This window comes from Haemaphysalis longicornis, unplaced genomic scaffold, assembly GCF_048455015.1.
Source record: "Haemaphysalis longicornis isolate Haplotype H1 unplaced genomic scaffold, Haemaphysalis longicornis Haplotype H1 scaffold_6, whole genome shotgun sequence".
NCBI lineage: Eukaryota > Metazoa > Arthropoda > Arachnida > Ixodida > Ixodidae > Haemaphysalis > Haemaphysalis longicornis.
Genome location: NW_027526407.1, coordinates 165205046 through 165231726, shown reverse-complemented (window position 1 = coordinate 165231726; position 26681 = coordinate 165205046). Strand labels below are relative to the sequence as shown.

The 26681-nt window shown below is 46.1% G+C and overlaps 1 protein-coding gene across 6 annotated transcripts in view; it reads left to right on the top strand.

Annotated features, from left to right (window-relative positions):
- Ryr (Ryanodine receptor) overlaps nt 1–26681 on the top strand; it is a 405814-nt gene that overhangs the window by 139399 nt on the left and 239734 nt on the right. For all 6 annotated transcript variants that reach the window (XM_077672818.1, XM_077672817.1, XM_077672813.1 and 3 more), the window contains exons 11-21: nt 3706–3828; nt 3911–3958; nt 5998–6119; nt 8969–9096; nt 14215–14279; nt 14675–14810; nt 18262–18369; nt 19410–19528; nt 20574–20710; nt 23513–23751; nt 24238–24430. In XM_077672818.1, the coding sequence (XP_077528944.1) occupies nt 3706–3828; nt 3911–3958; nt 5998–6119; nt 8969–9096; nt 14215–14279; nt 14675–14810; nt 18262–18369; nt 19410–19528; nt 20574–20710; nt 23513–23751; nt 24238–24430 (1418 nt within the window). The remainder of the gene's footprint in view (nt 1–3705; nt 3829–3910; nt 3959–5997; nt 6120–8968; nt 9097–14214; nt 14280–14674; nt 14811–18261; nt 18370–19409; nt 19529–20573; nt 20711–23512; nt 23752–24237; nt 24431–26681) is intronic.

Genomic DNA, 26681 nt, shown 5'->3' with positions numbered 1-26681 from the left:
AGCCAATAGTGCTACATTTTGTCTCATTAGCTGGGCTTTCAAAATAATGTACATTCAGCCTTACAATGCATAGATATATTATAAAGGCAAGTACGCGTTTTCGGGAACGTATGAATCACGGGCATGCTCGCGCTCGCACAGTAAAGAAACGATACTGAAACATTAAAGTGCAACTCGTGCAGGCACAGTGCTCCAAACTCGGCGTCCCGATCATTATCATCATCATGGAGAAAGGTGGCCGCGCCGCCCTTATGTATGTTCTCATGAACACCACCAATCTGTGGGCCTTAGCAACTAGGTTTAAATTTCATGGCGGAAGAGTGTACAAGAAATCGGACGTTTGAAAATAATCCAAACAGAACATGCGGATAAATGGACACGTCTTTTATTCTAGGCTTTACTGCACACTTTGAAAACCTTCGTGCGTTCGCGTTCCAATGGAGTTTGCAAATATGACGACGCCTTCGAGTGCTGTGCAAGCAAACCTCTGCATCCAAGTGAATGCTCTCGCATTAGTGTTCGCTCATTCACTCGTACATGCGTCTGCACTTGCCGCATTGATAGGGTTGCTTGGCTGCTTTCTACTTTTTTGGAAAGTGCCAAAAACGTACATAGCAACTAAATGGTCGTTCAGGAAAGACGACGTACCCCGAATAACAGTGCGCAGCCGGTAAGCGTTCAAGCTTCGGTCGACCTAACGCTATAATTAACCGGCAATCTGGTATGCGCTGTCTTAATTCAAACAAGCTCCATAGACCCACGCAGCGCCCCACGCGCTAAGAGCAAGCACTGATTACGATCGATTACGAAGAACCGGAGCGAGGGCAATTTGCATAATTAGGCCGCCCTATTAGGCGTCTCGTAGTGCGTTAGACAAACCGGAGAGACCGGCGCTGTCGGATGATCGGGACCTGCGTGCTAGCCTTGTTTTTGGCGTGAGGAACCCTTCATCGATAACCCGGGCCTGCGAGGATGCAGAAAGTTGGGTTTCAGAAGTGCCCAATGAAGTTGCAATTGAACTGTCGATAAAAAAAATCATTGCATTGTGAAACGTGTCCGCTAGTCTGACCCCACCATGCACCGAGAAGGCTAAACAGTGCCATTAAAGCGGTACCCAGCCCAATGACCACACCCAGTATAAGATTGGCGTAGTTGTTCTCAGCATTTGTTCTGAGTGCGAGCTGCTATACCTGTCTCTAACTTCTCTTTCTGTTATCATCCTCCTGTACAACCTTCGGCGTATTTTGGTATCAGTTAGAATCGAATCAAATGTTTATTTTTCAACACAAGGCTGGATTTTGTATCAGGCGAAAGGCAGGTGATTACTGCTTGTTGTCGTTGATGACAGAAGTGCTATTAATTGAACGAAAAATGTGGACCGCCCTATGGCATCGCGTAACGCAAGCATCGCAACTTTCATTGACGGATGTCACAACGCTGGTGGCATTTTTGAGTGGAACCATACGTCGGGCCTGTGTATCGGCAACTTTCTCCACGAGGAATACTAAATTTGTCATGGAGGTTGGTTGCATGGTGGCAAAGCAGATCTACGGGTATCTTTTTAGAGTGGTAACCCTCACGCTTACGCTTTTCTATTTCGGAATGCTGAAACCACAGCAGAATGCACCCACATTCCCCTCCGGCTATTAGCACAGATAAAAATATGCGGTGGGCATAAACGCTCGAAGTGGGTACCATCGCTTATGCATGGCGGCAAGACGCCACTGCTCCAGTCTTTGCCGATAAATCATTGAGCGCTTTACGAGTACATTTCGTCTTCTAAATTCTCCGGCTAAACGTGCGACTGTTACGCAAACCCTTCCAGGACTAAATAAAATAGGAGGTTTCCGTTAATGAACTCTGGTTGGTTCGGCCCAGTAACAGAGCTTGACAAGGGCCTGACATTCGTATGGCCGTATTCTGAGTCTGGCCGTTACCCCATGTTTTTCCTCGACTTGGCTGAGAGAAGGACTTAAATTCTAAAACCGCTTACAAGGATGTCTTCGACTTGAGGAGGAATTCAGAATGCCAGCGTTAGATTTATACGCCAAGTGTTTCGTAATAATTCAATGCAAATAGCGTTCCTTAACAAGAAAGCGATCAAAACCGAAGTTTCTGTAAGCGCAGACCTCGAACTCCTTAGAACCCGTGATTGCATTGGAGACACAACTCTTGCTTGCACTTTGAAATCGAATTACGTAGAGGGGTAAGGGCATGGAAAATCAAAGGAACACTTTTGTTCAAAGCCAACGTACAGCTTATAATTGTTTCCGCGGCGTTTATATACACAAGAATTTATGTTCGTTTATTCAAAATTTTGGAGTGAAATTAAGTACCTTTCTACCCTCTTCCAATTCTACTGTTTTCGGTTCAGTAAGCAAAAGAGATGCAGTCTTGGAGAAATCGCTCAGCCCGTATCGTCAAAATAGGTCATTTCGTGCATCGATAATGTACGCTTCAGGCAGTTGGTGCTTTGCGACCTATGCCGTAATTCGTTACCACAATTGTCCGGCATCACAGAAAGTACGATGGGAAAGGGGTTGCGCTGTAAATGCCTCTTCTTCGCGCCGTTTTCGTGCTCATGTCTCTAAGCAGGCTTTGATTTGTGAATTTTTGGTGGGTTATATCATCACCGTCATCATCATCGCCATCATCAGCCTGTCTACGCCCAATGCAGGGTAAAGCCCTGTCCCATAGATCTCCAATTATAGTGGTCCTGTGCTAACTGCGACCAATATATCCCCGCAAACTTCCTGATCTCATCTGCCCATCTAATTTTCTGCCGCTCCCTACCACGCTTGACTTCTCTAGAGATCCACTCTGTTACCCTTAATGACCAACGGTTGTCTTGTCTTCGCATTACATGGCCTGCGCACGGCCATTTCTCCGTATTAATTTCTACTCAGATGTCCGTAACATGCGTTTCTGCCCTAACCCACTCCGCTCTCTACAGGTCCCTTAACGTTACACCTATCATCTGCCATCTCCCGTCTTCTAGTTTATAGTTAGTTTCCCTTCAAACTCGTATAAGTCTTAGGCCTACATATATCAAAAGCTATATCCCAGGCTCATTTACCATTGTTAATTCGTTCTAGTAAATGACCAAAAACAATGTGGCAATGCTCACTGCAACACGTAATTATTTCCGAAGCCTGTGGCTTTGTTGGGCGGTTTTCTAAAGGTGTCATTGTAATATACGGCAGCTTACGACCGGAAATGTTTAAACTTTGCAGTTATTATTATTGGAATACACAGAGAAGAGCAATCCCTCCCCCTGTGAAATTTTGTGGCACGATAGAGGAGGTGGAGGCACGCGGGTGGGCCCTTTGGATTGCGTATTACTAAATTGAAATCCTTAATAATTAGTTGAATTTGCTGAAATGACAAGCTCACGTGGCGTCAGTGCCTGGTTTTACCATGTTCATTACGGCTTTTGCGCAATGAAAACAAAACTGGACACGCCACTCCGCAGGTTATACATCTCCAGCATTCGGGTATTTTTTATTAATTATTTCGTATTTATTTCTAGTTGCTTTATGACGTTCCTATATTTCAGCTTCCCTGTCTGGTTTCAATTTGGGGTGCGCAACCTTCCCAATTCAACAATGGATGCGTGATCTCATAGGGTGGTTGATAGAACGCCAGGAAGCGAAGTTTTCTTACGTCCTAATTTGCTCACAAGCTTTTTTTTGTTGTAACTGCCAGGACGACAAGAAGATCGTGCTGGACGAAAAAGAGGAGGAGGTCCTGGGTTCGCCTCTCGTCAAGTACGGCGACACGACCGTCTTTCTGCAGCACTTGGAAACAGGGTTATGGCTGTCGTACAAGGTAACACCACCTTACTCCTCTACGGACTCTTGACAGCAGTCAACGGTCTCAAGACTTACCTAGCATAATTGCTTCTTTTCAGACGTACGAGACGAAGAAAAGGGGAGTCGGCAAAGTGGAAGAGAAACAAGTAGGTGGCGCCATCTTTACTTTCGTGCTTTGATCGGCGTAAAATATTTTGAGCCAAGTACTTCGCTTCATGGGTAATACAAGGCACTCACTTAGATATACATGGGAAGAAATTCCAGTTCGGATGCTTTTTGAAATGACCATTATTCCAGAAAAAAAATCATGGCCGCGAGCATCAGAGGTGAGATAAACGACGTGATATTTCGTTAAAATTAAGGTACCGTATTTACCCGATTCTAACGCGCACTTTTTTTCCGAAAAAATAGGCCGAAAAATTGCATGCGCGTTAGAATCGGATACAAAACCGAAACTGCCGAAACAGCGGAAATTTCGTCCCACCCATCGCCATCGCCATCTCAAGATGGCGCGAAAGCTTTTAGCAACGATTTTTCGGACGCAGCAAGTAGCAGCAAACCTAGGCGCCAGGGTTTTTCTATCGGCGTTCACACAAATCGTAAAACCGTTTCACTTGCGCGCTTGATAACAGCAATGGCAGCAGCGGCTCCCACGCGTTCAAAACGAGCAGTCGGCTGAAGCTGGTACCACTGGAGAAGCTCTCGGGATGGGCGTGCGAGGCGTGGGCCATGATCCCATCGACCATGGTTGGACGTTCGTTCAGAAGTGTGGCATCGTGAAAGCGCTTGAAGGCACCGAGGCCGAGATGTTGTGGTCAGCGGAGAGCGACGAGGAGTGAGTTGAGTGAGATTACTTTGGGAAATAAATCGCCCGTTTCTCTCGCATTCATTTGTCTGGGTCACAAAGTCCCGTGCGCGTTACAATCGGAGGTGCAATTTTTTTCGTTTTTTTTTGCCAGAAAAATCGGGTGCGCGTTTGAATCGGGGGCGCGTTAGAATCGGGTAAATACGGTAAATAAAATTACGTAAATGAAGAGAAGTAATAATATCGTGCACCTAAGTAGCCTTAGGGCGTAAATAAAATCCCGGTAATGAAATTGGTAAAAAAACATAACAATTTTGATTAAATTTGAAAGCGTAAAGAAAATTGCTATTCTCGGGTGCAACTTAAGAGCGACAACGGAAGTTGCCACTGCTCCTCATCACCGCTAGGCGCAAAACTTCCTCCGCTAGGCGCAAAGCGCGCCGTACTGCGAGTATTTTATTTATTTATTTATTTATTTATTTATTTATTTATTTATTTATTTATTTATTTATTTATTTATTTATTTATTTATTTATTTATTTATTTATTTATTTATTTATTTATTTATGTTACCCTCAGGGAATACAAGCATTGTAGAGGGGAGGCGCTGACACGAGAGCAAAAAAGATGTTAAAAGCACGCGACAAGCGTCCAACGATTGTATGCACAAAAGTACACAATATTGTAAAAAAAACAGTGACACTTGAACGTTACGCGAGTCGTTGCAACAATTTCTGAGACTTGTTCTGCTTATAAATTACGGCTGTGACGAAAAACAAACTACCTGAACAAAAATCAGGTGACGTTACGCATTAAGCGCAATCTCCTTTGAAAACGCGCGCTCGCGCTGACGTGCGGAACAGTCGCCTCGGCGGAGTGATACACTGCAGGGTATATTGCCGTCCTTAACTTCTACGCGACTATAAAAACAGCACTTATCAATGAATGTGAGAGCAACTGTCAGAGATAGCTTCATAACTGAGCTTTCAAATATTCGTTAAAAAAAAATACCGCTGACTGCCTCCCGTCCCTCGGCTTGGTTTCGCGTGATAGATCTCCCTTCTTCCTTCTTTCTTTCTTCTTTTCCTGTCTCTTAAAAACTATTTTTGACTTCGGTGCAGTTTGTTTATTTTTAATTGGCGTCACCCGTGATACGTATGTGGTACGAATTGGGCTTTTGTTTTACTTTATAGCCCTTTATATTGTCTGTCTGTCAGAGATAGCGGTATTTTCAATATGATTCTACTGCCATAGCGACAGTCACCTAATGGTGTCACCAGAAATGTTCAGTTTCAAATTGTCATGTCGTGCCTGCGCAGTGGTAAGCTAATTACCCCAGTGAGGAGTACATGAGCGTTGACTGTTGCGTCTCCTCGACAGGCAATAATGTCGGAAGAAGGCAAAATGGACGACGGCCTGGAGTTCAGCCGCGCCCAGGTTGAAGAGTCGCGCACTGCGCGGGTGATCCGGAAGTGTGGCTCCCTCTTCAACAAGTTCATCGTGTAAGTCGCACGTTGCCCGAGCGTCGCCTTTGCGAAGGAGACTGCCTTCACCCATCGAATGTTTTTTTTACAGTCTAAGGTCCGCAGAATAATCGCGACGTAATGTGAGACAGAAACAGCTCTTCTAAAGCGAAAGCTTTCTAAGTGGGGCCGAAAGCGTTCTGTCCGAAAAACAAAATGCATTTCCGCCGAGACTGGTTGATCGACCGAACAGCTCTGATTAGATTGCTAGACTCACCGCACGTAGGTGAAAACAGGCTTGCATTGCGTCGACATGGTTGCTCGAAAACCGTGAGAAAGAAACGGTTTTACGTGAGAAAATACACGCACCGATAACGAAGAAGAAGTACACTGGTATATTTTTATCTCGTAAACAATGTTACGGTATACATTTAGAACGCGCGTACATGTGTTTATAGTTCGCGAAAAATCGTTGCACGGGTTCATAGCGAGTAAGGTTCAACGCACAAGCGAGTAAGGTTCAACGCACTTTTAGCAGAAGTTTTGACGCCCTTTCGACGCAGTTTTGTTGTGAGAAAGCTTTTGCGTTTCTTGCAACTTTCTTTGGGGAGACGTGGTAAACGTTTTTTTCTAGGGCTAATAAAAATACCAACAGTGCAGAGCCCGTCCAGGCATGCGATGCTCTAACCACGGTTCACGCACGGGCGTAGAAGGATTATTACCTGTCACAACGAGAAACGTAGCTCAAACGCCCACGACAATAAAGAGAGGGAGACATACAGAGAGCGCCACTGTCTGCGACCCCTCGCTTCGTTCTTGCTGGTGTCAACCCTATCTGTTTTGTTGTTATGTCGCACCAACAAACCCGAGCTAGCACTATCATTATCACAAGGCGAACATTGCGTGCTGGGCAAAGGTATGCTGCGTGGTTCGGTCTCTTTGTCCTTTGAGTTCTCGTCAGTGGGTGGCGTTGAAAGACAAAAGTTGAGAGAAAGGAGCATGCTACAAAGAATGTCTTGCGGGCAACTTCGATCTCCGGAGCGTCTCGCATATGCGCTATTCATCTGCAGCTATAATTTTCAAGGAAACGCAGCAGAAAAAGGAACATCGGCGCTTTATTTTGAAATCACAAGCGAGCAATTCTTAACCGCAGACATAATCATAGATATTGTTGCGGCAAGACTTCCTTTGTTGTGTTTGTTCACGCTATCGCAGCTGCTTAAAACGAGCGTAATTCATCCGAGAAAATGTATCGCCTTTTTGCAAGGCGGGTTTATAGGGGCATAAAGGAACGGTTCCGATGTGAGCCGTGGCGATGCGGCGGGCGTCGTCGGTTCTCCGGATGTCGATACCAACCCAAAATGCGAGCGTGCGCCGTTCACGCCCGCATATCTGTGAGGTTGTTTAGTTTTGGAAGAGCACTAATCAACCCAAAAATGACGTCGAGGCAACGGTTTCAAATCGGAGCAACCGCCAAATGGAATCGGGGTGGGGTACTTCAATTTCCATTTTTGTTGTGAGGCTTGCAGTAAATTATTGGGCATACCTTCGTCCTGTAAGCGCATTTCGCTGCAAGCAGTGTTGAAAATGAATGGCCAACTAGACCACCGCAAACGTTACTGAGCGCCATATGCGCACATAAGTACAAAGAAGAGAGCGAGGTGCACATAGCCACGCTTAGTTTGCTGTTGTGTCACATGATCCAAACCGAGATATAACTAAATGGGCAGAATGACAGTTTGTCCAATGCAGGGCTGATCAAATTTAAAGAAGAGCAATAGCGGTAATCGGCTGTCATGTTGCCTTCCACACATCGGTTGAAGCGTTTCGCTGTCAGCCGTGACTCGCAAAGGTTGTAGCCATAGGCATCATGCACGGCGTGAATGGCGTGAGGCCAGAAGAATACGATGGCATGGCGACGGGGCTGACATGTCAGAAATCAAGAGTTCCGCCGAAGAGTGTATATTTTATATATTCGATAAGTAGAAAATATAATTCATTCAGAATCCACTAGTTCCTCTTTAGAATGCATGAGGATCTTGTCCCTACTCTGACAAGCGGTGTAGCGGCACGCAAATACATGCTCGAACGCGCGGCAGGCACCTAGGACTCACGTTACCACTACCAATTCCTCTGCACAATATTGCTTGTCGCGTCACACGCTTTGCAATAAGGACAGTAGGCTTGAATTTACAAAGGTGCAAAAAGACACAGACGAGATTGAGGTATGCACAGGGGTCACGTATCCACCACGTGTTTAGTGCTTTTAATAACTGACTGTGCATCACCTAGTAAAAGCTATGCGTGACAACGTAGGCAGGCTAAGCACGCAGCACGACATTTAATACGCACGTATCACACTAAGACAACAAACCAATTAAGCTAGAAAACCAACGGGATGCACGAGGACAGCAAGTAAAACATAGTTACCCTAGAAATGCATCCTCTCTTCTTGCTTTTATGGTCAGCAGAGGAACGTCCTCTGATAGTCAGTGGGCGTGTCGCAAAAATAAAACATTTTAGCGGTAATGTTGGAATTACGCATTTTAAAGTGAGCATATACAAGTCAGCACGTGGATTTGCAAACACTTTTAATCACGGTTTGGAGCGGGAAAAGGGCTGTAGTTTTTATGTTCAATATTTCATAGAATTTTGTTACCATCAGTGTCTGTTAGTATGGAACAAGCACCAGTTACTAAGTTCACGGTCTAGACTAGTAACGATAGCATTTGGGCTCCATACTTAGTGGCAGGACTCACGTACTGTTCCGTGGGTAGTAAAGTTCGTAAGGAGTTAGTAAATACCACCCGTTACTACCTTTTCAGTGGCATTTTTGTTTAGAGTGCACAACTCTAATTGCACCGTTCCGTTTCCCTTTGCGAATTCAGGAATCTGGACGCGATGCAGAGCGGCGCGGGGCGGCAGGACTCGGCCATCAGCAACATTGATCAGGACGAGATGATCATGTGCTTCGAGGACCTCATCAACTACTTCGTTCAGCCGGAGGATGATATCGGTGAGTGGCGATGATGTACCGGCGCATGGGCTATAACTAAAGCGTCCTAACCGGGATGCCCTAGATTCAACGTTCTGCCATTGGCGGCAGTAGCGGTAGGCTCACTCACTTTTATTCCATGCGCCAGCCTCAATGAAATAGAAAAACTGGCCCCGCAAGGTTTCCACGGCTCGGGGATATAGTCTGAAAGCCTCTGGAATAAACATGTTCTGCACACGTCTTAAAACTGCGAGTGTTTGCGTAGCTCCATACGAGAGTAAGGCATATAGAATTCGGACCTAAAGTTGACTGTAGGTCGAACTGAATTGTATTTTAAATTATGTACACACTATGGTAACAAGTTCCCAACAACTGAGGCATATTGTCACCTCAGCGTAACGTGATTCAAGCGCGAAACAGCGGGTGAGGTAATGATTATTATCAGTAGCGATTTTTACAGTAAGGAAAGGATTCAAAGACAAACTACCTGCTTCGGGCATTACGTTTAGCTCACGCAGTCATTGAAGCGTGTTTACCACGCTTTTCTGTAGGGATGTGTAGCGGTGCAGCATAGCGCATCTTGGATATTGTATTTGTAGCAAATACTTTTTTATCCGGCCATCCTACAGGCGAAGCACGCCGACCGCCTGGGCGACCAGTCGGAGCTGGTCTTCCTCTTCTTTAGAGCCAAGTCAGTCGAGCCAGGAGGGGATGGAAAGAAAAGGGGACGAATCGAAGCTCACTAGCAGAACCTTCGGGGAGTATAAAAGGCAAGGGAGAGTAAAGTTGCTCAGGCAGCGGTGGAGTTTCGACAGGAGGGGTCGGATCGGTAGTGATAGATAAACAGGCTGGAGGGAGGGATCAGGGCGTTCATTTGGATGTGCTGGAGAAGACGAGCCCGGGAACTTTAAGTGATGGTTGAAAAGGAGGGTACAGGCGTTTACCCAGACGGGGAAGGAGGCAGACCTCCTTAATGGCGCCTCGGCCAGTGGCGTTGGAGCAAAGGTGTACGTTCAGGTCACATTGGCAGTCCGAAGTAGAGGCCACTGCCGCAAGAGGCTGCAGCTTCAGCACGATGTGACATTTCCGTTAGCGTTGTAATAAGTGGCTTCGCGGCACTGCACTGCGCTGACGCAAGGGGAAATACCAGGCAATTTAAGTTTCACGCAAATAGAAGCTTCACGTACGTAGAGCTTTCACGAGGATGAATGCGCATGCCCAGAACGCAAAGGGACGCCGTGAGTCTCGCGGATGTACGTACGTGTGATTCGAATATTTACGTTCAGGTCTTTGCGTAAATTCCGTACGTAGAGCTGACCAACATGGCGGCACCCTGCCCTCCCGATTCGCAGCGATAACAGCTTAGCGGCTAATCCCTAGGTGCGATATCGTGTTCTAAGCTGATCATTTCGTCTTCAAGTTGCCCGTTCTAACCCTCACCCAAAGTTTCACTCGAAAAACAGCCTTTGTTTTAAACATAGAAAGGCAGTTCTTCAGCTGTAAGCCTGACGTAGTAGCATTTGTCGTCGTCATAGCAACGTGCTCGGGTGATCACGAGTGGCGCGGCCGGACTGGAGCAGCGGCGAGCGTGCACTTTCATGAAAGTGTGCGCTCGCCGCTCCTCCAGTCCGGCCGTGCGAGTGGCTACAGCAGTGCCTTGGCTGTTAGTAGATGGCGCGAGGAGTAACGCGCGGCTATGGGCGGAGAGGGTGTGCATCCAGGCGCCCTACGCGCGGGGTGAGTCGCGTGCGTGCAACTATCAGGGTTTCAAACTACATACGGGTGGACTACGTATACTTTTCACGTTTGCGTATTTGAACTCCTTACGCACGTGAGACTAAAACTGCCTACCAATTGCTCTAAAGCAATGCACGGCAGGTACACGTACGTGGATGCAAAAGAATAAATGAAAACGCTCAGCGCACCCACGCTGGGAAAACCAACTTCGGTCGTGACCAGCTTACGCAGCCGGATGGTCTATTTTCGCATGCTGTGCACTTGACGACTCCCTGGCTGAGAGTGCAAGCATCGATTTTTTACGTTAGTGTAGCTCAGCCGTCGATAGTGGTGTACTCAAAATAGCCGCTACCTTATGCACCGATTCGTTAGAAGAAGCAGAGTTCAAATAATTTAAGGGCTAAATATTTGGCATGGTTCGGAGAAAAGGGCAGCGCTTTCTACAGCTGCAATGCTGTATTAACAACTGTTGTGACGTTAACACTTACCATACAAGCAACTCGCTTGGTAAGGTGGAGTTATTACTACAATATATGGTGCACCACCTAAAATATTTTGATTTCGTCTTGATGAGTCGTGCTATCATGCACTGAAAATTCCACGGTGCGTGAATATAAACAAATTCGCACACTTAATCTGTTTAATATATTTAAGTACAGCTTCTTTCCCCGAACAACTGAAAAATGAAATTTACTACCAGGTGAAACTCGGTCATTGACCCTAGAAAAATGTTCGCATAAATCAAATTGATTGTCTTCTGTTAATTTTTGTGAATTTTGGGAATTTCTGTGAATTTCGGACGACGTCCAAAATTAGCATTCAAACAAGTTTCGGTTTCTTTTCAGTAAAACAACACGCTTGACATCCGACGGAATCGTTGGATGGGTATTTTCGATATCTCCATAATCGCCATACCGTGCTTCTGCCATGTTGTCGGCTGTAACATGCCTAACATAAGCCTCCCAGGACGGCTTGGAATCGTAGAAATCCCTCGCCGAGGCCTACGCAGTGGATGAACGCCTTCCGCGTCACCGCAGACGATCAAATGCCATGCGCTTTTCCCGCATATTCGGAGCTCGCCTCACTCATGCCTGCATCGTAAAAAGCGCGTTAGCACCAGGCAAAGGGTGTACTGATTCTGGCCTGGGCCCACTGCCCGCAAGCAGTCGGTGCTTGTGGCAACAGCACACCAACGAGAACTCACTAGCGCGTCAGTGTCAGCCTGCGCGCGTTCTGCGAACTCGTTCAAGGAGCAGTGAAGGTTACGGCCCAAAAATGGTGAACTCAGCATAGAAAAACATAGGCCGAAAACGGAAAAATCAACTTTGAAAAAGAATGTATTGCAAAATAACAAAATTAACACATTGCAAAATAACAAAATAACACGCCTAGCGCTCCAGACCACTCAGCCACGGGCGAGCGCTGACGGCGTTGGAAATATGAGGGAGTTTACACTTTTATTAGTTTTAGCATTTCAGGCAGCTAAGGTGACTATTTATTGCATAGCGCTCGTGCTGCAAGCGTCCCCCAAATTTGCACAATATCTCACGTCTAGCAATTGCGTTTCTTAGACGGAAAAGCGTTCGCATATGCGTAGTCGCGCTGCTGACCGCTGTGCTTGTTCACCCAGCGCAAAGAAGTGTTTCCTGTTACCTAGCTTTACGCTGTACAGTAGAAGTTTCAGTTCATTTTATTTCCTTAGTACGTATATTGATTTCGCTGACTTCTCCCGCCTTCAAGTGGCCTTAGATTTTACTACTAGCGTACCGGACAGCGAAGCGTCGCATGTGCGCTTGTGCAGCGCTTGTTTGGAGTGACCTGGACTTGGTTGGAGCTTCATACAGTGTACAAACTAACAAACTAAATTAACGCACATTATTTCGTTTACAAACGTGTCGTGGCTTAGTTTCAACTGAGCGAACGAATTGCGACGACCCGTCGGCGGCCGCCGAACTAAACGCTGGGCCGACTTACTCTGTCGGAAGGTCGGCGAGCCGTGCAGTAGCGCAGTCAAGCCAAGCCATATCCTCCTGACGTCACACGAAAACGCCACAGAAAATGGGCGACGATGCAGGGAGGAGGACAGCATTTTCGAATTGATTTTTATACTAAATAAATTCGCGTAAACGCACCCAGAGTGGTCGAAACACGGCCTATGGACTCCGGACTACAATTTGCGTTACTAATCCCGCAATGTTTACAAACCACTTCAGTGTCCCTTTAAATAAAATGTGTTGTGTGAAGTTTTGTAGAACTTCATTCAGTGTTTGATGTACTTGTTATTATCTGCTCTGCCCCAAACTTACGTGAGTTCTTATGTGTTGTGAATTATCTCTGTATTGGTCTGTGCAAGTGCTTTTCCGTTAAGTGTACAGTCACGGACCAATGGAACGCGAACACGAAAATATGAACCACTCAGAAGCAGAACACACTAATAGCGCGATGTCGTTCCACTCAAGTCAAAATGACGCATGGTTTAATTACAGAAACAAATGTAGTTTAGAAGGAGTTGTTGTTGGGCGAGTTGGTGAATTTTCTCAGAAGGGGTAAACTGCGCAAGGAAGACGCTACACAGAGAGAGGTACACAAAGCTGCGCCTGTGTTTCTGTACCTCTCTCTGTGTAGCGTCTTCGTTAACGCAGTTTACCCTTACAGAAACAAAGCTGGGAAATGTGGCTTTCCAAATAAACCGATAGCGCGCCCTTATATCACCTCCCCGAACAGCATTTCTCAATTTTGCGTGTTGTTGTTCACACTTCCGTGTTTGGATTTCACTTGTTCATAACTGTACATACCCACTCCTGCGATTTGCCAAATTGACCACGGTATGTAAACATAAAACAAGATACACTTAAGAGACTAAAATGTCTCTTCACAAAATCAGTTAATTCAGTCAGCCGCCAGACCTCCCTCAAACCCATTTACGAGTGGACTCCATGCGTGCCGCGAAACATATACGCTGCCGAACTACTTATATAAATGCAGCGCACACATAATGTTGAAAGTTCACGAGTAGTTTTAAGAAAACTTGCTTTAAAATTTGCTGATTTCTACAGCCTCTGGCGACCGCGTAGGCGTTTCTCAAAGGTACTTCCGGCAACGAAAAGAACGCGATACTCGCCTGGTCTGGTAACCGAAGGCGGGAGGCCGCAGTGCCTGAGAAAAGTACCTTGAACGCGCGCAGGTGCACGAAGCGCGCATTTCACTTCAGAGACCACTGTGTACGGACCTCGCATAGGGCAGTCTCTGTGTCACTTTTCTATTGGAAGCATTAACGCCATGCCTCTCTCTAGGCCCATTGTGATTTTCTTACTTGGAAGCGAAGACCCGAAACCCCCTTAATCTTTTTACCTCGCCTGAACATCTGTTTTCCATCATTACAACTGACTCCTTTATGTACAGAACACGAGGAGAAACAGAACAAGTTGAAGGCTCTGAGGAACAGGCAAGATTTGTTTCAAGAAGAGGTGAGTGTGAGAATCTTTTTAAATCTTTTTTTTTTTAATTTAGCTTCATATTCATTGGAAAAAAGCGTTTGTACACACCAGCGACATGATTGTATAGCTTGCTACGTGCACGGGTAATGCGAAACGTGGAAATCAACGTTATGAAAAAACCGTAACCTTTGCTGTACTGCGCGCTGAAAGTGCGGTGGATATGAGTATACGTTGCATCGCACCAACGATTTTGTCCCAACGGCACCAATGTACAGCAGTGCCACAAATTCTGGTCGCAGTAAACATCAAGGCAAATAAAAGAAATTCCCCTAATTCTTACGCACCGTTTACAATGTTACAAGCACTAGTATTTGCAACGCTATGTATGGGGGTTGTAATCGTAGCCCTTCTTTCCTTTGCAACAGGGCATTCTCAACCTCATCCTGGAAACGATTGACAAGATTAACGCGATCACAACGTCCGGATACTTGGTTTCCTTGGACGGGGAGGATGCGAGTCAGAACTGGGACACCATATCTGGCTTCCTCTACCAGCTGCTCGGTGAGTGACTGTAACATGACCTTCCAGTGTGTCCGCGTGTGTTATGTGTGCGTTGCTGCTACTGGTTGTGTTTTTTTTTTGTTTTCTTGACGTTAGTAGTAGTTGATTGATTGATTACGAGACGTACGAGGCAATGTACGAGACGTACGAGGCAACTCAGGCAATGAGGCGCGCCGTAGTGGCGGGCTCCGGATTAATTTTGTCCACCTGGGGATCTTTAACGTGGGCCGAAATCTCGTACACACGGGCGTTTTTGCTTTTCGCTTCCATAAGAAAAGTGGCCGCCGCGGCTGGGAATCGAACCCGCGACCTCGTGCTCAGCAGCGCAACGCCTTAGCCACTGAGCCACCGCTGCGGGTCGTTAGTAGTAGTAGTAGTAACTTTATTTTGCCCAAACCTTGTGGTGATTGCACCACTGAGCTGTTCGCTTAGTCATCTAGACAGCGGGGCTCCCGGTGTTTTGGGAGCTCGGTGTCTTCAGTCAACTGGGCGAGTGCTTATTGCACGTGAAGAGCTGGGCTAGAGGTGGCAGCCTCCCACTCTGTTAAGGATGATATGTTATGAAGGATGGGATGATTTTTTCTACGTGATTCGCGCATTCTTCTGTGTTTACGCGCCTTCACTCATATTTACCCTTTACCATTCGTATAAGGAGTACCAAGCCAGGAGTACGGTAGCCTTACTTCTCTGCATAATTCAAGTTATCTTGGTCTCTCTCACCTGCCAGTGACGTAATAAAGGTAACGTAATAACTGATGTAGCAAACATTATAGGGGACGTCATGCATGACGTAATATTTAGTACCGCTAAATCACTCAAACAAAGGCAGATGGAATGTAAAAAAAGAAATTCGCTTTGGGCCTGAGCTGGGTGTCTTTGTGAAGCTTTGATGCAATCTTTCGCGTTCAGGAGGGACTGGGATACTTCAAATACGCCACAATGTGCTTCACCTGATTGCATTTCACCGGACAAACTAAGCGGCGCGTTGCAATTCATAAACGCAGCGTTGTCGTTTCCGTGTCTGTAAAGAAAAACACGCTGCCCTCAACGTGGTAAATTGGGCGTGTTGGTACATATTATAAGGATAGTACAGCAAAAGCAAACAGCGACTGAGATAAGACAACAAGAGCTCCCGGTAAATGCTCGAGGCCTCAGTGGATGGCATTTGGGGGAATAAATCGTGAGCGCAGAATCTAGCGATCACATAACTAGGTAGTTTAATCTGCCTGTAGTAGAAGGTAGTCTTGATACTCTCCGTTTGGTTGTTTTTTTTTTCACTGACTTAAGCTTCAAGCGTATTTCTGGAGTGATATCTTATCTTTGAACGAACACATGCTTGCGTCTTGTGTTTGTCCGGGAATTTAATGTGTTGTAATAATTTGATCTCCAGTTGTTGGTCAGCGCTCTGGTTTTGTCACTTGTTCCGTCCTCGTCTCTGTGCAGTTTTGAAGTGTTAATTATGATGCGTACCAAACTAGCCCAACGGCAAGCCTCCCTGTCATGTCTCCGTACGGGTATTGTTTGGCTACTATCTTCGAAACGCTAACAGAAGAATTTACAGCTACGAGCTCTGCTCAGGGTCGCCTCATCAAAGGGGGCGTTAGACCCCCCAAGTGCGGACAACAGCAGAAAAGTGTGGTACTATGAGTGTAAACGTTAAAAATTGATAGCTCTACTACCTGTTTCTTCTATACGACCGAAAAAAAAGTAGCTGGAGTGCAATTGTACACCTCAATTTAGAACTATAGAAACTGATATCACTGGATTCCTTGAGCAATGCGGCTATTATCGTTATGACACTCATTGAAGGTGCTGCGATTTTCCCATTGGTCATTTGTCGTTCATTTTGTGTGCTTTATTTTCCTGTACTGTACTTCAGTTATTAAACTCAGGACTTAGTTCGGTGTCACCGAATAGAATTCATTAACTTCAATATAATTTTGTGGCACCACTGTGTTTAGAATGAGCGTTCTCATACCTTCTATACGGGCTCATTTAATCTTGCTTCGCCCGGTATAATTTGCTAACGTGGATTAGCCCCTTCGCAAAATATCGATTGATCCCCTGTGGTAGAGTGAACTTAATACCACAATGGGCCGAGGCTTTCAGTTCTCATAGCGAACCCTTGCTGCGCAGCGGCGTGGGCAAAGCTTCTTTTTTTATACAATCACAGCCCTCAAATCTGGTAAAGTTACTCAAATTATAATTTTGCCCGCACGCTACGCCTGGACTCTGAGGAGAGCTGTAGGGACAGCTACTCATCAATTTAGATCACGCGCATGTCTTATTCAAGGGATTCGAAGTCTTCTACTCACGTAGTGGCGCTTTGATTTCCCGCTTGCACCAAAAAAACCGCACACGCGTATGGAATCCAACCTGTGGGCTCAACACCTTTACAGTGGCTGTGAAGGGAAATGCAACTTTGTTTACTTTGAAATAAAGAGGCTTGAATACCTCATTTAGCTCCATTCCATCCACGTAAGAAGTTTGTTAACCAAATAAAAGCGACCCAGTCGAAAATGCGACAAGAAAAATTCTGTAGTTTGTCGTATTATCGCGTGTCGTGCTGTCGTCTTGTCATATTTTTGTCGTGTAATGATTCTGATGTGCTGTTGTGTGTCGTATTCCTGCCCTGATTTTGATGTTCCGTCTTGCTGAATTCCTGTCTTGTCGTGACACTGATGTTCGATCACTAGTTGCACACGGTTTAAATGTTATTGTTCATTGGGAAGAGTAGCGTAAGTGGCAGTTCTGTTGCGACTAGAGAAATGTTTGTCCTTAAGAAAATTGTATTTTTCGTTACGACAGAAATGTGTTTCGTAAAAACACATGCCTTTGTCGTAACAACAGGACTTTGTTGCTCCAAGAAAGTTTTTTGTCGTACGAAAGGAATGAATTCTTGTTAGGTTTTCGCGGTATACTTGTTGTGTTTTACGCAAGGGAGCATTGCATAACATTCAAATTTCCCGCTACAGTGACGTGTTATGGGCAGGATTGACGTAATATGGCTCAGCTCTAAAAACATCAATGTCAGTGCGTGAACTGCACGTTATCAGTCAAATAATGCGATCGAACGGATTACTACAATTGTTCAGTCACGTTTCATAGGGATGGTTGATGTCCGCGGCCTACAAACGCACAAACACGTTTCTGTGACGTCACAGAAAAGTGGCGAGAAAGCCTCCAGGAGGTCACCACTGCTTCGCATGTTTCCTTTAATAGCTCCATTAGTTGTTCGAAGTTTTCAATAACATTGATGTCATTGTTATCGGGACAAACCGGTCCTTCTAATGAACCAAACTTGTATTTTTTTCTTCATGGCCCCTGAGCCACATTGCCGTCGGGGCATATGAAAGGGTATAGCCACGTTATAAACGCTTATTTCGCCCACAATGATATTCAGGAAGTTCACCGCTTGCTGGGTTCACTTGTCGTACTTTGTCGTTTGCAGCGGCGATCATCAAGGGGAACCACACCAACTGTGCCCAGTTTGCACAACCCCACCGGCTCGATTGGCTCTTCAGTCGACTGAGCGGCCAACAGGCATCGGAAGGCACAGGTAAGACAGTCAAGTACTCGAGAAGAAGCGGACAGACACGAAGTTGAATTTGTTAGCAGACATTTCGCTAAAAGCTATCGCATTTAATGCGCGTGCCTATGAATGTCAGTCGCATACTGAACACATGGTGTGATGCGAAACACAAAAAGACGGCACAAAAATGTTGCCATTTTCAGGCAGTCGTTTCGCCTTTACGGTCAATAATTTAGTGAATGCTTGATCTATAAATCTATTTTTATGCTCTGAACTAGCTTGGACTTGCTAAAAATTGTGGCAGGTTATAATTAATTTTTTTACATCATTAGCAGCTCTACAGTGTTTGCTGAAAAGTCTAAAGCAGGAATATCTTGGTTGGTTTCAAATAGAGATAAAACCGTAATGGCGGGCCGCCTTTGCTAACAAACTAACCCGTTCTTTCTCAACCGTATTTCCGTAATTTGGCAAGTAATGTCAGAGCGATTGAACAACGAGTTCTCTTATCACTGGCAGAGTTGTTGAAAACTGCGGAGTATCTCCTGAGACTGCTTGGAGCTGCCCAAAAAAGCGTCAGATTGAAGTATGGGTTATTTAACGGGGTTTACAAATATAAGCGGGAAAATTGTGAGAGTAACTACAAATCTAGTGCTACCATGTAAAGGCAGATGTGCATACGTAAAGCCCTTATCACGTTGTAGCCGATAATGTCACACAATTTGATTTTATTGAAGGCGAGTGAAGTAAATTTAAAATTTTATAGTAACAATTTTATTGCGGGTTTCACACCCACCTCAATAAAAGCATGCTCGTGAGGGGAATTATTGAATTATTGGAGATAGGGACTAGGCTCAATATTTTTCTAATGTTTTTTTTAATAATCATACTTTCGCATATGACATACTTTACCCACTAACATTTTTTGTTCGTAGTGATTATGTTCTAGTAAGTAGTTCATTTCCTTAAATGACGCGACCGGTTCTTGTTTCGATAACAAAAATTTGCTTCTGAGTGACAGCTCATTTCTGCGTCGCCCGCTAAACACATTCCCTTCCTGCCCTATCTAGGGATGCTGGACGTACTTCACTGCGTCCTTATCGACAGCCCGGAGGCCCTGAACATCTTAAAGGAAGATCATATCAAGGTCATCATTTCCCTGCTTGAGAAGCATGGACGAGATCCCAAGGTAAAGGACCTTCGAACTGTGGCACATTTAATGGTCTATTCTTAAGAGCCGGATAATTTTGCTTCAAATATAGGAAAAGAATGAGGTGTAAACGCTTACTTTCTTCTCAATGTAAAGTAGATGGGGTACTGCCGTAGTGCACGTTTACGCGCGCTTTCGCTGCTTGGGTGGCCCGCTGGGTCAGGTTTCGCTGGTATTGTCGGTCCGAACTGGGAGGGGGGGTAGGGGGAGTTGGGAGGGGTGGTGTGGGCAGAAAATTACGAGGGGGTGGGGGTAGTGGCTCAAGGGTGGTATCCAGGGTAGTTGTAGGTGAAACGGCAGGCGGAGGTGGGGACAGGATGGTGTCGTTGTAGTATGTACTAGTTTGGAGACAACGCCAGATGTGGGGTTCTTCTTTGTTGTAGGAAAAGGCATTTCTTGATTTGTAGTAGGTATGATTAGAAGGCGCCAACAACATAAAAGTTTTAATGCTGTGACACTAATTTATTTGTTTACGCGCGAATGGTGCTGCGGCATGCCATAAGAACAGTTAGAAGATTTGGAAATAGTCACCCCAAAAAAAATTTCTGCTTAGTTTTGTATTTTCGGGGAAATGAAGGTACTGGACTGATGCTGATGCTGATGAATTCTTTTATTATGAAGGGGAGGACCAAACGCCGCTGGTGCGGGAAGAGGGGAAATAGGGAATGAGGCAGGCGCTCACTAAATCACGCTCGCCAGGCCCCTGGCAACGCCAAGCTGGCCAAAGGGGACCAGGTGTTGAGGGCGTTCGAGGATGAACCTATGCACAGTTTCAATATCCGAATTTTAATCGGTGACAACACCGGTGAAATTATAAATTATTTGGTCAAACTCAGTCTTCACTAGAATGACATTCCTCAGTTTTAAATTGAACTGGAGTTTAAATTTACAATGACGTACTAACTTGAAACTCTTATGGACGGCCTAATTTTTGTGTAGAATGTCGCATACGTACTTGATGTTGATGTCGTTTACGGCATCAAAATCAGAAAGAACGGCTAACTGGTATACGCATTCTCCACAGGTTCTCGATGTGCTGTGTTCCCTCTGCGTGACGGGCAAAGGCGTGGCAGTGCGCAGCAGTCAGAACAACATCTGCGACAACTTGCTGCCTGGGCGGAACCTGCTGTTACAGACCCGATTGGTCGACCACGTAGCCAGGTAACGTGCTCGTGTCAAGCGATTTCATTGCGAATCTGGAGTGGGGAAACTTCAAACATTCCGAAGGGACCATGACGACAAAATAAGTTTGGTTTAATAAAAACGCTATTTTAATCCAATATCACGGATACGAATGTTAACGCATACTAAAAGGAAGTATTCAAACTACAAAAAGAATCAATTAAGCAGTGGCCACTCCCTATCCACTTTCCGGCGATTTACCTGACGTCACGGAATCTTGCTTGTGCGATTGACGTCCGCGTATGCGTAAGCCGCCGCGAATGAACGCGACGTGGCGTTTGTAGTGGGGCCTCTATTTCCGTTTTACCGTATAGCTTGGAAGCGAACGTGCATTTACATAGTAATAAATTTTTTTTTAGGGGCGAAGCCCGTTAGGGGCTCGGGCTGTGAACGTCTCCTGTAGTCGTCGTCGTCGTATCTCGTATCATGTTCAGGGTACTAAAACACCGGGACGCACGTATTCCAACGCCTCGCACTAGGACACTTGGTTCTCAAAAAAACACGAAATTTTTACAGAGCAGCTGTTTACGTCTACCCACCAACGGTTTCATCTCCGTGGACAAAAACGCGAAGGCGCCAAGAATGCACTCATCCACTGCACGCTTTGTCATTCTCCAGGTTTCACGTCAGTGGAATTGGCCCCGGGCGTTTTTTTTTTTTTTTTTTTTTTGCTGGCCAACATCACGTCACTGTAGCGCGGAACTCGAAATTTATCCCAGAATTCACGTGTTTTCTCGGTTAAAAGAGCGGTTTTCCATGGGTGTAATGGAGCTGAGTGAGTTACCCCAGGCTCTCGCTTTCAATACCGTTTGGTAATTCACCCAGCTCTTTTCCAGCTGCAGAAGGCGTTTTTTGACCGATAAAATGAAAGAAATATAAATACATGTAAATTCCCCTCTACAATGAAGAACAGCTGGAAGGACTGGTGTAATATAAGCCGGCACCAAGAACATCCTCAACTGTGTATTGACTGAACGTTTGCACTTAAGTTGAAAGGGAACTAGAAGCCGCGCTGCTTCGCCGAGTCAGGTTCCGTTAGGCCGGCGGCCGCCAACTGCACGAACAGGATTCTGTGACGCCTTCGAGACGTCACCGGCGAGTGGTGGGGTAGTCGCCACTGCTTGGTCTGTAGTTTTCCTAAAAGGGGCAGTGACACAAGTTTTTGCCTCTTGCAATTTTTTTTTTGTTGCGATGAGTAGCTAATCACCCCACTATGACGTGTGGAAACCTCATTTGCTTGAACGTGCGATGGTTGTGTAGTTAGAGACGTTTGAAATGCGGCCAGTCGCAGTTTCGATTTCAGCGGGTGCCGCGAAAGGCTGGATTTGGTTGGAACAAAGCTGCCCACGTGACTGTCGGACGGATATCACCGAGCACAGCTGCCGTAGCACTGTCTATTCCGCGTCGGCAGTATTTTCTGCTAATGCCCCTACGTACTGGTCTCGTCAGCCGCTTAATTAAAAAGCGTGAAAAGAGAGCGCCGCAAGTGAAGATTTCTGCCGCAGCTAGAGAACTACGCGCGACGCCCGAAACAGTAGGTAGGGAGACGCGCGCGCTAGGAGCCACCGGTCGGTCTGCCTGCAGGTCCGCCTACAGATGTGTTCGGCTTAACACTGCGGTGGATATTCTATTGCCGCTCTCGAAAGCGGTGCAAATGACGATTTTTATGCAATGCACCATCGCATCACTGACTCCTTTCCCGTATGTGCTGCCTTATTTGGGTCTTGAGTCCCATTTCGTGCAGCGGTACAAGCTGTCTCTCAAGCTACATGCGCCGGCGTGCGCCACTTCGCGGCCATGGCCGCCTTCTGCGCAGCGACCATGCGGCTCGCTCAGTGCGCTTTTCGTGTCCTCGGTGCGCTTCCGCGTCCAGTGTAATAAAGAGCAATGAAAACAGAGTACCTGGAATCACTGTAGAACTTAGGTTGCGGCCAGCTGCCCGATTAGCCAACGAAATCCCGGCACCTTCACCGCCAACGATCGGATCTTTCGTTGTTCAAGAGCAAAAGTTTCGACATCCGATCAGAGCGGCGAGCCGGCGAGAAACGCCGGAAGCGCGGAAGAGGTCACAATAACTCGTGGCGTGTTTGGATGTTGTTTATTTATAAAATATCCAGGGGATGCCGATTGCGCGTGGTCCTCTGCTGGCTGCTCGGTTGCTTTGCGCACACTTTAGAATTGATTTTAAATATGTTGATGGCTGTATTTGCCGCTAATATTTTGCAAATGATGTATGTGTGTTCACACCAGTTTATCTCCGAAGTTATCTCGCGTTCAAAATTTTGTGTCACTATACCCAGATTATTTGTTTGATACAAAGGAAGGAACAGCGCACATTCTGATGAAGGACGGACAGAAACACACACCAGAAGCGCTGACTGTCAACTGATTGCTTTGTCACAACTTGCGGAAGATAAATAGCACACTTACGTGGAAACATACAGCACGCGCGTACAGAAGAGAGGGATGTTATGTAAGTGTGCTACTTATATATGTTCTGCAACTTGTAATAAAGCAATCAGTTGACAATCAGTGCTTCTGGTGTGCGTTTGTGTCCGTCCTTCGGGAAAATGAGCTCTGTTCCTTTCTTTTTACCTTACCACCAACTAGCCCAACATTGTACCCATTTGGGTTATATTTGTTTGAATTTCGCGAAGAATTGGGACTACTGTTATTGCGACAAAGCAGTCTTTTAGCGTCTTTACTCTTCCAACCACCCTTCCAGTTGTCCGGTGGCTCCGTTAGTCTTCCGCTCTTTTTTTATCTCCACCGCGTGTACAGTATGCAGCCCAACATCTTCGTCGGCAAAGTTGAGGGCGCGGCGCTGTTCCGTCGCTGGTACTACGAGGCCATGGTGGACCACTGCGAGCAGGCCAGCCACCTGCCGCCACACCTGCGCATCGGTTGGGCCAACACCTCCGGATACGTGCCCTATCCGGGCGGTGGCTCCAAGTGGGGAGGAAACGGCCTCGGCGACGACCTCTACTCCTTCGGCTTCGACGGCTGCTGCCTGTGGACAGGTGACGACGGCATAGTTCTTTAGCAGTTGCTCTTTCAGTAGTAGAACGCCTAATGAGGTAGTTCCAACGCAAAGATCAAATCTTTTTTGTGCCTGAAGACATATGGTTTTTAAGCAGAAGAGCCTCCTCAATGCTGGAATATTACCCCAAAATTGAACCGTCAAAGAGACATAACTATTTTGTTCTATTTCGGCTGACACAGACAAGGTGTTCCATTTCTTTCTTTTTTCTCAGCAGTGTTATCCTTGTACTATAATCACTTGACCACAGTTTTGTGTATCTATTCAGTGGCCTATGATAGCGGGCTGCCGAGGGGCTAAACCCCTCAAGCCTGACCGTAAAGATAAAGCACATATTACCGTGATGCGTGGTGCACGTAAACCGAAAAAGCCGTATGGACAGTTCGGGGACACTCCAGCGCGTTTTCTGTCAAAGACATACGTCTTTAGGGACGGGCTTACCACCAGCCTTCTCCTATCTCTGCAGGGGGCCGGTGCAACACGGTGAGGTCGTGCTCTCCTCCCTACATCCGCAAAGGTGACGTCATCGGTTGCATCATCGACCTCAACGTGCCCGTCATCAGCTTCTCCGTGAACGGGATCAAAGTCAAGGGCTGCTTCCGAAACTTCAACACGGACGGAATGTTTTACCCTGCGATCAGCTTCTCGGCGAAACTGAGGTGATGATCGCGGAACAGTTACAAACTCTTTACTCAGTATCTGTATGAATACGAAGGCCAAGTTTACCGGCTATGTGCCTACCACTACAACGTGCAATAGTGCCTCTGGGTAATATCTGACCAGATTTATAATTTGGCTAAGATATGCAGAAATACGTTACGCAGTTTTAGCTTCGCGTGTTACTACCCTATTACCGTACCGTTTCCGTTGTACGCTGACGACACTGCGCATGACCGTGCATGTGCCTGGTTCCTTCAGTCGAGCGAGGCTGAAGACATATTTCTGTGCTTCGGCGCAAAGTAAGAACGACAACGGAAGTTGCCACTGCGCCTCATCACCGCAGCCGGCTGTTCCCCGATGCTGCGCAAAGCACGCCTAACTGCGATAATTTTGAAGAGGATGGTCGTCGTTTCCGTGATTTTTCAGACATTATTAACTTATAAAAAACTGCAGCGACGATGAACAAACACACGTGAGAAAAAGCAGGCGATGTCACGCAGTAAGCGCAATCTTTCAAAACGCGCGACCCCGCTGACATCCGGGGCCGTCGCTTCGGCGCGGTGATACACTGAATGAGCTATTGCCGTTCTAACCTTGTACCAGAGTATAGCACACAGTTCTAGGTTTTCATTTTGTGGCGTACTGGCCTCCGGAATGCAATTACCGGGAGCTGACGAATAAGTCTCAGAGGAAATGACGCGGAACATTGTTGCCCAGCACTCTTCGCTTACGCGTGAGATAGCTTGAATCTCGCGCCTCTAAAATTAGTCGTTCACAATACAATATTTATTTTTAAATAACTCTTGACATGATGTCGATGGCGCGATTTAGTGGTCACAATTAACATCAGATATCGTAAATGAGAAATCATGCCTCCGCCACGTATTTCAGCGCGAAATTATAAATATGTCGTAATAATTGTACAATTATCTAAACTGTCTTACCCATTACGACATTAGAGGTGTAAAAGGGCTTTGCAAAATCACAAACATATCTCAATTATTTTAGGTAAGGCTTAGCACGAGTAGGAGGGGGGCGTTTTGCTCGACCGTTGGAGAAAAAAATCTCGTTTGCCGTACTCCGGAGCATAACTTAACAAGAAAAACGTCACACGCAATAAACATCAACTAAGGTTTCTTTTATCGGCTGTAGAAATCATGAAGCGCCGATCGCAGGGCAATTGCTGTAACCAAGACAAGAGCGTACCGGCGCAGGGCGCTCGGTGGCCACGGTAAACCTGTGCCTGTAAGTTACCGTTCACGGTACCTGTTCGCGAATGCGTACTGGCGCAACACATGGGAAACGATAGGGTAAAAAGATAGCAGGCTAAGATAAAAATGTATAATACCAGAAAACAAGCTGCGATAAAAGACCTTGTTATACCCGCGCAGAATTTCATTTTGGCTCAGTTAGGAGAGATTAGGAAAAGACGGCCGAAGGCAAAACGCTATAAAGACTGTTCACATTATCTGCGCGTATTCTTAAGTTTGGCTAAATATTGGAAAGAGATATTGCTAAATACAGAGACAGAGAGAGAGAGAGAGAGAGAGAGAGAGAGAGAGAGAGAGAGAGAGAGAGAGAGAGAGAGAGAGAGAGAATGCCTTTAATAGTAGTACCGAGGGTGGTCGAGCCATTTCACTTAGCTTGCTACGCCATATGAAGAAATAAAAATAATATGAGGGTTTGTTAGATCAAGTAAGGAAGTAAATAAATAAATAAAATACATAAATAAACAGTGAAAAAATGAGTTGATGCGCACGAATTTTAAAGCAAATACACAGAGTTTTGCAGTGCAGTTAATCCCAACACTTGGTCCAAGCCAGAGCTACGCAAGAACGACAGCAGGGCTTTGATATCCCGTACGGCCTGGCATGGGTCCGACGAAGGGCCCAAAACTGCCCTCAGTTTAAGGCACTCAAAACTGCCCTCAAAACAGGGCCCTCAAGGCCCTCAAGGCGCTCAAAATAGTACAAGGCCCTCAAAACTGCCCTCAGTTCAAGGGCTGCCTGGTGTGCCATACACTAAAAAGTAGGGAGAGTCTGCCTTTGAACTGCGAAGTCTGGACAGATGCAGGGGATGTGTTTGATATCTGCTGTTACATGGAATGTTCGACAGAGTGGTGAAGGATCCTGCTGAATTTTGCAGAGGAAATTCCCTGTGTGTGCCACGTATAAACCTAGGCGGCGCCATACCGCTTCCTTGTGCTCGCGGAGCCGAGAAAGCATCTTGCAGTTGAATGCCGGGTCAGTG